Here is a 9917-nt window from a genome sequence, read left to right as displayed (position 1 = left end):
CGGGGCGGCCCGGTCGCAGGGCCAGACGGGTGCGCTGGGGCCTGGTCGGCGAGCCGTTGGGCGAGCCGTTCTCCCCGCAGGGGGCTGCCCGCGGGCTCAGGGGCTTCAGCGGGCTTGTGTCTCCTTGCGTTATCTTTATGTTAATTACCATAAAGATAGTCTTGTCTTGTAGCAGGGCGTTGTGTCTGTTAAGCCCCCTTCGTCGTTAAAGCGCTTAATCTTAGCGGCCCGGTTGCCCAGGGGGGATTTCTGTCTGACGGGGAGCGCCGCGGTGACTCCACATTCCCGCACTTGCCTCGGCCCGTCAGCCGGTGGTGCCACAGCGGTGCCGTTCAACAGGCGGCGCTTTCGGCCGCTGCAGCTGAGGGGGGCTTAAACGCGTAACCGCTTGTTGTGCGTCCCCTCCTCAGGCGGTGACTTTAGGGCGGCCTGTTGGGTCTCCTGCTGCTTCTTGTTGCTGGAGGCGATGTCACAGCTGAATGACGAGCTCAGTCTCCGAGTGACTTCCCCGTAGTGACTTTTTGTCATTATATTACAACTCTTATCCCAGGAGCTTCCGGGCTTAGTGGGCGTTCCTTAACATTGATATTTTTGGAGTTCATTGTGATTCTGTCAAGTTCAGTTTTTATAAAGCTTAAAAACTACTTGTATCTTGGTTTTCACCTTGAAATGCTTCATATTTTACTATTTGTGTAAATTAGACTCTTCAATTTGGTAGTAAGTAGGCTTAGGTTTTGTAAATGTTATTTTTTAATCTTGCGGTGGTGGTGTTTGTATATTTTTATGTGAGTGAGACTGCCGAGTACCACTTTTTTATAACATTAATTTTTATGCAGTATTGAAGATCAGATGAAGCAAAATGAAATTGGATGCTTTATAATAAAGCTCAAAGTTGTGCCCTTAAGTAGTGGTATTCCAAATGAGTTGCTAAGATAGTTAACATGGTCACGTGTATTCACTTGTCTGCGTGTGGAGAGCTGGCAGGTAACAGCCGTAGCTTCTGCAAGTCTGTGACAGCATCTGCACACAGCAGTGGCACGTGCTTCTTAAGAAAAAACAGCAATAAATGACAGCATAAAGAAAACTTTTCCTGTTCTCATTTCCCTAGGAAGATGTGGATATTCCCAGTAGGCGAGTTTTGATTACTGGTGCTACGGGACTTCTTGGCAGAGCTGTGTTTAAAGAATTCAACGAAAATAATTGGAATGCAGTTGGCTGTGGATACAGGAGAGCTCAGCCCAGATTTGAACAGATTAATCTTCTGGACTCTGTTGCAGTTCATGACATCATCCATGATTTTCAGGTATGTTTCTGGAGTGTGAAGTAGATGGATAGGGTACTTTACACATCTAGTAATCAGGGGACAGTTCTGTTCGGATACCAAGTTTGTGGGGCTAATGCTTTAGCAGAGCGCTGAAAAATTAGACGTTTGCCTTTTCTGCCACATCTGGAGCATAGGTTTGTTCTGTAAATATCGGTAGTTCTGAACTGTGCTATCGGTAGTTCTGAACTGTGCTGTCATCACCATAGACAGACTGCAGGTAACAAGTGTACGTGTCAGCACACTTGCATTCATAGTTGAAAGAAAAAGATAAATGTGAGTTACTGACATAATAATATGAAGTGGCTCTTTCGAAGTTGAGGAATACTTGAATGCAACAGCAGTAACTGCATGTGTAGTGGGCAGTAAGAAGTTCACTGTTTTTTCAATCTGATTTGCAAAGGAAATATGCGAAATCTGAAGTACTTCATGCAGTGTGCTATTCTGTAAAATGACTTTAAATATCTTGTTAATAGTCTGCATATGTTAAATAAGCAATGTATAAATGGTTTATCTAAAAATAGTTTGGCTAATGCTTTTTTTATGTAGCATTATGTGTGCGTGAGATATATATTATTTTATATTATTATACTGTCTTAAAAAAACTCAAGAACTTCAGTCTTGCTGTAAAATCAAAGCTACCGAAGATCATAATTGCAAAATTAATTATCAATTTTTTTGGCATTCTAATATGAAATCTTGAAACAGCATGGTTCTATTTTGCTTCCTAAGGAAAACAGGCTCCTCAGAATGCCATGACTAAAAATACTACTACTACTTTTATTAATTCTCACCACTTAGTGAAATGCCTTTTTGCCTGAGGGAGTTTATCGCTAGAGTTAGGGTGCAACTGCAATCTCTTGACAATGTTTGTTGTTTAAAATCAGTCTTTAATTTCCAGCCTCATGTTATAGTGCATTGTGCTGCTGAGAGAAGGCCGGATGTTGTGGAAAGTCAACCAGATGCTGCTTCTCAGCTCAATGTGGCTGCTTCAGGGAACTTAGCAAAAGAAGCAGGTAAAGAGACCATGTAATGGCTCTGGTTTCTTGTTAAAATACTGCATTTATTTATACAGGAATGTGAATACGAATAAGGTACGCAAAGTGCTGAATGTCATTTCTGCACTCAGTGGGCAGTCGATCTATTTTCTGTAAGGGTAGCACACGTGTCTCTGTGAAGGATCATCAAAGCAGCGAGAATGAATGGGGCTAGAAGATGAGGTCCTTCTGAGTTTTGTTTAAAGGTTTATTGGGATTTCAAACAAGGCATGAATTAAAATAGACTGTATGTAAACACATATATTTATTTCTTCCTAGCTGGAGTTGGAGCGTTTCTGATCTACATTAGTACAGACTATGTATTTGATGGAACAAGCCCTCCTTATAAAGAGACTGACGTACCAAATCCCCTGAATTTATATGGTAAAACCAAACTAGAGGGTGAAAAGGCAGTCCTGGAAAATAATGAAGGTAAGAATACACTCATACGCTTTTAATAGAGGCTTTCTGTTTTTACTTAGTTGTATATTAGCTTAATAAATCCACAAGCGAGTGGTAAAGTTTCAAAACCATGGAAACAAGAATTAGAAAAGAATGTGGTTAGGAGTCAGTCTCCTGGCTCATAAACAATTCCTATTGCTTATAGGTTGATTAAAGGTTTATTTCTTACTTGTTCCGCTCTGCATTTGTGTTACTAGTCTCTGCTGATAGACATCCACAACCCTTTGTCTACTGTGAATCAACTGTTCCTAAGGAAAGATAAAATATACCATTAACATATTGTAACAGCACAAGCTTTACCACACTTAATATATAGCTGCTGTTATTTAGGGAGAAGCAGTGCAATTGTTCTAAATGTACGTTTACTTAAAGGGAAAATCAGACTTGCAATTCAGTAATAGTGCAGACAAAATCAACAAAGACTTTTGTTGTGACTCTTTCAGTTTTCTCTCCAATCTCCTGGTTGGCACTCATTACATAAGCCATCAGGCCATCCATTTCATTTTACCCGCCTAGCTTACCACACGCATCAGGCCCCTGCTTCTAACTCTTTCTAAAGGGTTAGTAACAGTTCTGGTTTTAAGCAATTTTTTTGGGGTTTTTTTTTTAGTTTAAGTCTTTTCTTAATGAAAATTGGCATTCAAAATATACAAATTAATTTTAAAAATTCTGCTTAATAAAGGAAAAAAGCTTGAGACTGAACATGTTCTCTTGCATTTAAAACATTTCTTGTACAAAAGAGAGGTTTGATTGTTTCTAGTTAGTATGCTGTCAGTTTCTATTCTCAGTTTATAAGGAAAGAGAAACACTTCTGTTTTCTCAAAGAATTTGAAGAAAATAACGGCAGTGCGCTTGCAGAAGAGGCTTCTGCTCTGTCAGAATGATACCCACACGGTCATTCTGCTCTGCCTAACCAGAGAATTGAACAATTGATAAGATTAGTGTGATGGTCTTTCGGTAAGTAAATACATACTGTATTTGAAAATGATAGGCCTTAATATAGGTTTGTCTTTACTAGTAAGAAATAGACTTTCTAAAAAATACTTCAATAGGAAAAGCGTTATTTAAGTAAAAATCAATTTAGAGTTATTCACTCCACCTCTTTCTTAAATACCATTGCTGAGTTTGACTGTGATGCTGTGTACTGCCTCTTCTAGATTGGTAATGGAGATAAGACCGCGCCAAATTCACGTACTTGTAGGTATCTTACTACATTCTTCCCCCAACTCAACGCTTCAGTTTTGTTTCATAACCTTTTTGAGCATGATCTTGTCAGGCAGCAGTGGGTTGCAGTGGTGGTATTATTAGCAGAAGGAATTTCGAGATGGTGCTGAGTAAGACGCTTGAAAATATCAATTTTGTTGTTTCGTACAAATATAAATATTTTACATGTATTGGTCTTACAACCACTAATTTGCTAATATTGTATAAGGTAGAATTCAGTCTATCAAATGTTTGTAGTTGCATGAAGAACTTCCCTCTTCATTTCAGTTGTATAATGCAAGAATCCCAACAAGTCTCAGCTCTCTGCAAACAAAAGAAGGCAGTATTTTTCTCAAATAACGAATACTTCTAAATATAATAAAAAAGAGATTTTTCAAGAAGTATTTAAAGAGAGGAAGGACGTATTTGTTGAGTGACCGAATAACTTTTTAGAGCAGCAGGAAATGAGTATCATGTTGGGGTTTTAGTTGTATTCGTTTTTCTTGTGTAAGTCTTACTCAGATTTATTTTTCTGTGAGAATAATTTGTGTGTTAGCTTTTCCTTTTTGTCTTTCTAATAGCTATAGCATTTTCCTACAAATCTTTAAGAATTGCAATGATCTGGTGAATTCCACTTCTATTTTCAGGACTGATTTTTTTTTTTTCTCCTTTAAGTAAAAATATCTGTATTACTTCTAATGAATTTTTCATAGCCTTCTTGGATTTCCCCTCAAAGAGGCCTCTTGAGTCTTCATAACTGAGATAAGACTGGTACGATGTATTCCATCATAAAATATCCTTCTCTTTGCACTTGTTTACTGTTAAGTTCTTAAATCTCAATCTTGAAATCAAACATTGTTTACTACTGTATTCTGTGAACCTATTCCTTATTTGTCAAGCTTTTTATTCATTCCAAGGTTCATGTCTTTTTTCTGGTAAATAATATTCTCCTTTGTGTAGGGGCCTTCTGCATGCTGGGCGAAAATTCTTTGTAATTGATGCCTGAATATGGTGATTTGTGATTGGTGGGAATTTTTGTTCTTGCTCTTACCCAGGGAGGATGGGGAGTGCTGGAGTAACTGCATAGTGCATTGTTTTTTTAAATTTTTACATTTTTGTTCCAACCCAAGCAGGCCTTCTTTTTTTTTCTCTTGCAGTGTTAATGAAAGCTTGTTAACTTTATAGAAATCAATGGCATAAATGAAAATTAATTTTATGTAAAATTAGTGTTTATAAACTGTTTTAATTGATATACACTAAAATGCTATTCTGCAGGCAAGCATATTAATTGCATTTTATTTGTGATTTGTAGATGCTTAATATGACCAGCATATTTCTTAACACTTGCAGAACACCTTTCAGGTTATGCTACAGCATTTATACCTATTCATAACAGTGTTAATACTTGTTAAAATATTCTTCCTTTTAGATGCTGCAGTACTTAGGGTTCCTGTCTTGTATGGAGAGGTCGAAAGACTGGAGGAAAGTGCTGTGACTGTTATGTTTGATAAAGTGCAGTTCAGTAATAAATCTGCCAACATGGACCACTGGCAACAAAGATTTCCTACTAACGTCAAGGACGTAGCAACTGTTTGCAGACAACTAGCAGAGAAGAGAATGCTGGTAAGAATTGAAAGAAACAAGTCATTTCAATGTAAAACCAGTTCGAGTTCTTGGCTTTGTTTCTGAACAACTGAGAAGTGCCTATAACCTGCATTATTCTTTGCATTTCTGCAACGCTGGGAGGGAGGAAAGAACTAGCTGTAATACTACAGTATCTTTACATGACAGTGTGTGGATATTCTGATACTTGAAACAAAAGTGAGTGAAGTGATGAGACAGATCCTCCTTGAAAATGGTCATGTGTCTTCCAGTATACAGGACAGAAATGCAAATACCTCACTTATTTTGATATGCCTTTTACAAATCGCCAGTTTGGACTAAAAAAGTCCATGGTGGGTGAATGTAATTCTCAAAGATGCCCTTGTTTATTGTATTAAGAACACTGAGGTGGCAAAAAAAAAGGCCACTGGACTTAAATACTTTATTGTGTTTATTCACCACAGCACCTTCAGATTAACACCTCAACCACCTTTATTTTTCATACATATAACTTTGAAAAAAATGAACCATGCACGTATGGTGGACATGGTGCAGCCGGTTTGTTGGATCAGACTTGTATGTGGTTTGCAGTTTAACATTCAGAATGTGTGTGGTGACTTTTGTGTCTGCTTTTGAGTAAGTGAATAGCATACAACAGCCGAGTTCCTCCTCCCCAGCTATTTGATGTTGGTTGGTTGGTTGGCTCGGTCCTTTCTGTCCTGTTAATTCTACACAATATAAACTGTTTGTGAAAAGCCAGGTCAGATATATGTAACACCAGTTTTCAGTCTGAATCCCTAGTCAGGTGTTCTCTAAAAATGTGCAAGACATTTCCAGAACATCGGTGAGGTGCTGTAACACGCCTTTCAGGATAGGAGCTTGCTGGAAGATTATTCTATGCAGTTCTTGCACAAGAGTTAGTCTGAGGGCTAGCTAGCTGCTTTTTTTTTTTTTTTTCACCTGTGCTTCCTGTTTCTTCCATAGGACCCATCAGTAAAAGGAACATTTCACTGGTCTGGCAATGAACAGATGACTAAGTATGAAATGGCATGTGCAATCGCAGATGCTTTCAACCTTCCCAGCAGTCACTTGAGACCAGTAAGTCATGTGTTGTTCAACCTCTAGAAAGGCGGATGTGCTTTATTGTTTCAAGCGGTAGGTCTTGTGTTAGCTATAAAAGGAAGCTTCCTCTTCAGGAGGATCTGTGTAAGTATGTCTAGCTCAGCTGAGGTATTGCTGAGGATGTTGTCTGGTATCTAACTCAGGAAAACAACAGCTGCTTTGACCTACTGAATTAGAAAAATTACCCAGTCTGTAACCAGTTTTGCAGTCTGTAGTATAATGGTATTTCGGTGGAATGGTTCCCCTTAGTCAGGAGTAAACTCCTATTTTTTGGTTGTATTTTTGTCCTTAAAAAAGCTTATGGATTGACAGAACATTAACTGGAAGGTAGGAATCTGTACGAACTTTTCAACGTCCAGATTTATTTTTGAGTATGTGCACTTAAGAACTTCAAATTATTTTTGCTTTGCTTAAAACACCCGTCCTTCAGTTTTATTGACACTTAAAAATAAGACTGCTCTTAAAGACATACTGATAATGTTTTGAGAATACAACATGTAAATAAGATATTATTTATATCCAAAATGAATGCCAAGGATTCAGAATTAGTAAAGGCTGGAACTGAAGTGTGACTTTGAAGATGGAGAGAAAAAGAATGGAGAACACGAAGTTACTCTGAATTTTTCCTGCCCAAATCTTTTTCTGTTCAGGTATATTGATCGGGACATTGTTCTGTCAACATTTTAGAGCATTTTTTACCTTGTGATTATAGTCATAGGGTGAAAATAGGAATAAAATGTAGAAAAACATAAATGGTGAGCAGTAATTGAGTGAGAAAATTTAACTTAAGACACTTCACGTTGCTCTGCCTGACACCTCTTATGTTGAGTTGAAGTTAACCATAAAACAATTAAACAAACAAACAAAAAAAGCCCAAACAAAAAAAAAAACCCAAACACAAAATAGTTGGGAGGGAGGAGGGGAATGTACCTATATAGAAAGCTATGAAGGAAAACTTCTAAATAAGCATATGTGAGAAGAAATATTCTATCGTTTTTGATTACTTGTTGGTGTTTTGGGGTTTTTCTTCTGTTTATTTTTTAGATTACTGATTGTCCAGTTGTGGGTGCTCTGCGTCCGAGGAACGCTCAGCTAGACTGCTCCAAGTTGGAGATGCTGGGGATAGGTCAGAGAACGCCATTTCGAGCTGGGATCAAAGAATCACTTTGGCCTTTCCTTGTTGACAAGAGATGGAGGCAGACAGTCTTCCATTAGTTTGTAACTTTTTTAGTAAAAGTATGGTATGTGGCACTTTTTTAAAAGAAAAAAATAGTTTTGTATGGGTGTTCTTAAATTGTGACATTTATGAGTTTTCATTTAATCAGGTAAAACATATGGTCTTGCACTAGTGAAATTGTTAGCCTAAAAAAAGTTCAGTGACAAAATCTGAGCCTATTTGATGTCATGGATCTTTCCTTTCATTTGTACCAGTCTAACTTAATGTCTGTTCCCAGCAGATTATGGTACTTAGTACCATTTGATGCTAAGAATGACTCAGATTACTTGTAGACTTACTTTGCCTGAAATATGTTGTTGATGCTTAAGGTCGGTGCCATTGTTGTATATACCATTTCTCTTCATTAAAAGACATGGTCAGTTACTTTATCACCAAAAATCTCTGGGTTTTGTTTTTAACTTCTGAAGGTGGTGTTCTTACGAAATTAAACTGAAGTAGGAATTGTTAAATGTTTGTTTTGCTTGAGCTCTGATCAAAATGTTTTTTAAAAAAAGTGAAACTTTATTTTTGCAATTATCAAGTGTACTTTTTATGCTTGAAATATTTTCAGAATGTTCTGTAACTTGAATGCTTGCAGCTTCATATTTGTACAGTAAGTTGTATGCATTTGTTTCAATGGTGACATATTAAAGCTAGAAGAGGGTTGGGAGGTGGGGAACAAATAGTTTTGACCTGGGGTTTGGGTGGGGGGATTGGAGTCGGATGATTTTTTTTTCGAGTGGGGGGGAGTTGTGTTTTGTATAAAAGCATGAAATATCTTTATCTTTATTTTTCTTTTGGGTGATATTTGGCTTTGGTGAAACTAGTGGGAGGAAGATGTTTCTCAGTCAATACATGTGAGACGGCGAAGAAAGGTATTTCAAGAACTTGTAGCACTGTGGCTTCCTTTGCACAGACTCTTAGATCTTGCACTGATGTAGCTTGTTCTGGAACAGCAAAGCATGTATGTTGAAGATTTGCACCATAATAATGTAACTGCAGTAGTCTAATGTAAGCAAATCTTTAATCTGCTTTAGTCTAGTCCTTAAAGTTGGACTCAGTAGCCAGGTAAAGGGGAGGAAGAACATGGTTTGCAAAGGTTAGCTTCCTTCTGAAGTTGTAGAATCAACAATATAAATGTTCAGAGATTGCCAGCAGATCATTAGTAAAACTAGGAAAAGCTGCATTTGGATGATCATTTATGTTTCTGAGGTTGAAATGAAGGGGGAGGAGAAGATGTTCAGCTTTTAATTTAAAAAAAAAAAAAAACAACCAACAAAAAACAGAGTGGGGGCACAACACAAAAGTAGACCAACTGAAGATGTTCTGAAGGTCAGTTTTACATTCAGTCATTTAATTTCCAACTGGCATATGCTAAGAGTTCATAATCCCGATTTGTTTCTAGTCCTGATATACACATGGTAACCTGTCTTCAAAATGACAATAAATATATATTGCCAGCATGAGAAACAGTTGTTGATTCTTTCTTTACCATCAGGATTTGTTTATCTGAATCATAAATATTTGCAATTCTTCCTGAAATCTGTGTGCTCCTTCAGTGATTTCTGCCTCCTTAATTCAGTGAGCTATTTTCAGAGTTAGATTAAGGTTGGATTAGTGTTTTTCTGTCAATGCGCTGCTGCCTTGGGGATGAGATAAATGTACACACAAAAAAAAAATGTACAGAAGGTTTTGAAAGTGTGAGCTTGAAACATCCTGTGCCTCAGTGCTTAATCGGGAAGATTCTGAGTATATCCCCTCCACTTGCAGGCAGCTAAGTTTTTATTAAATTTGACACCACATTTTTTGAAAAATCATTTAAAACCGATATGAAAATCGAGGATGGGGATAAAAGTCACAAGAAGAAAAAATTTTAAGGAGCTCTGAGGTGGACAGCAGACTTGCTATTCCATTGTGTGGGGGTTTTGGTTTTGTTTTGTTTTGTAGTTTGTTT

General features: G+C 37.6%; 1 protein-coding gene across 1 annotated transcript in view; it reads left to right on the top strand.

The window, feature by feature from the left end:
* MAT2B (methionine adenosyltransferase II, beta) overlaps positions 1 to 8681 on the top strand; it is a 10736-nt gene extending 2055 nt beyond the window's left edge. The window contains exons 2-7 of the mRNA XM_009879792.1: positions 1109 to 1303; positions 2223 to 2337; positions 2638 to 2790; positions 5453 to 5646; positions 6610 to 6723; positions 7792 to 8681. Coding sequence (XP_009878094.1) covers positions 1109 to 1303; positions 2223 to 2337; positions 2638 to 2790; positions 5453 to 5646; positions 6610 to 6723; positions 7792 to 7962 — 942 coding nt within the window. The 3' untranslated portion in view covers positions 7963 to 8681. The remainder of the gene's footprint in view (positions 1 to 1108; positions 1304 to 2222; positions 2338 to 2637; positions 2791 to 5452; positions 5647 to 6609; positions 6724 to 7791) is intronic.
* Positions 8682 to 9917: the final 1236 nt, after the last annotated feature.

This window comes from Charadrius vociferus, unplaced genomic scaffold, assembly GCF_000708025.1.
Source record: "Charadrius vociferus isolate BGI_N301 unplaced genomic scaffold, ASM70802v2 scaffold212, whole genome shotgun sequence".
Taxonomy (NCBI): Eukaryota; Metazoa; Chordata; class Aves; order Charadriiformes; family Charadriidae; genus Charadrius; species Charadrius vociferus.
The sequence above is the reverse complement of the archived record's forward strand: the minus strand, read 5'-3'. Positions and strand labels throughout refer to the sequence as shown.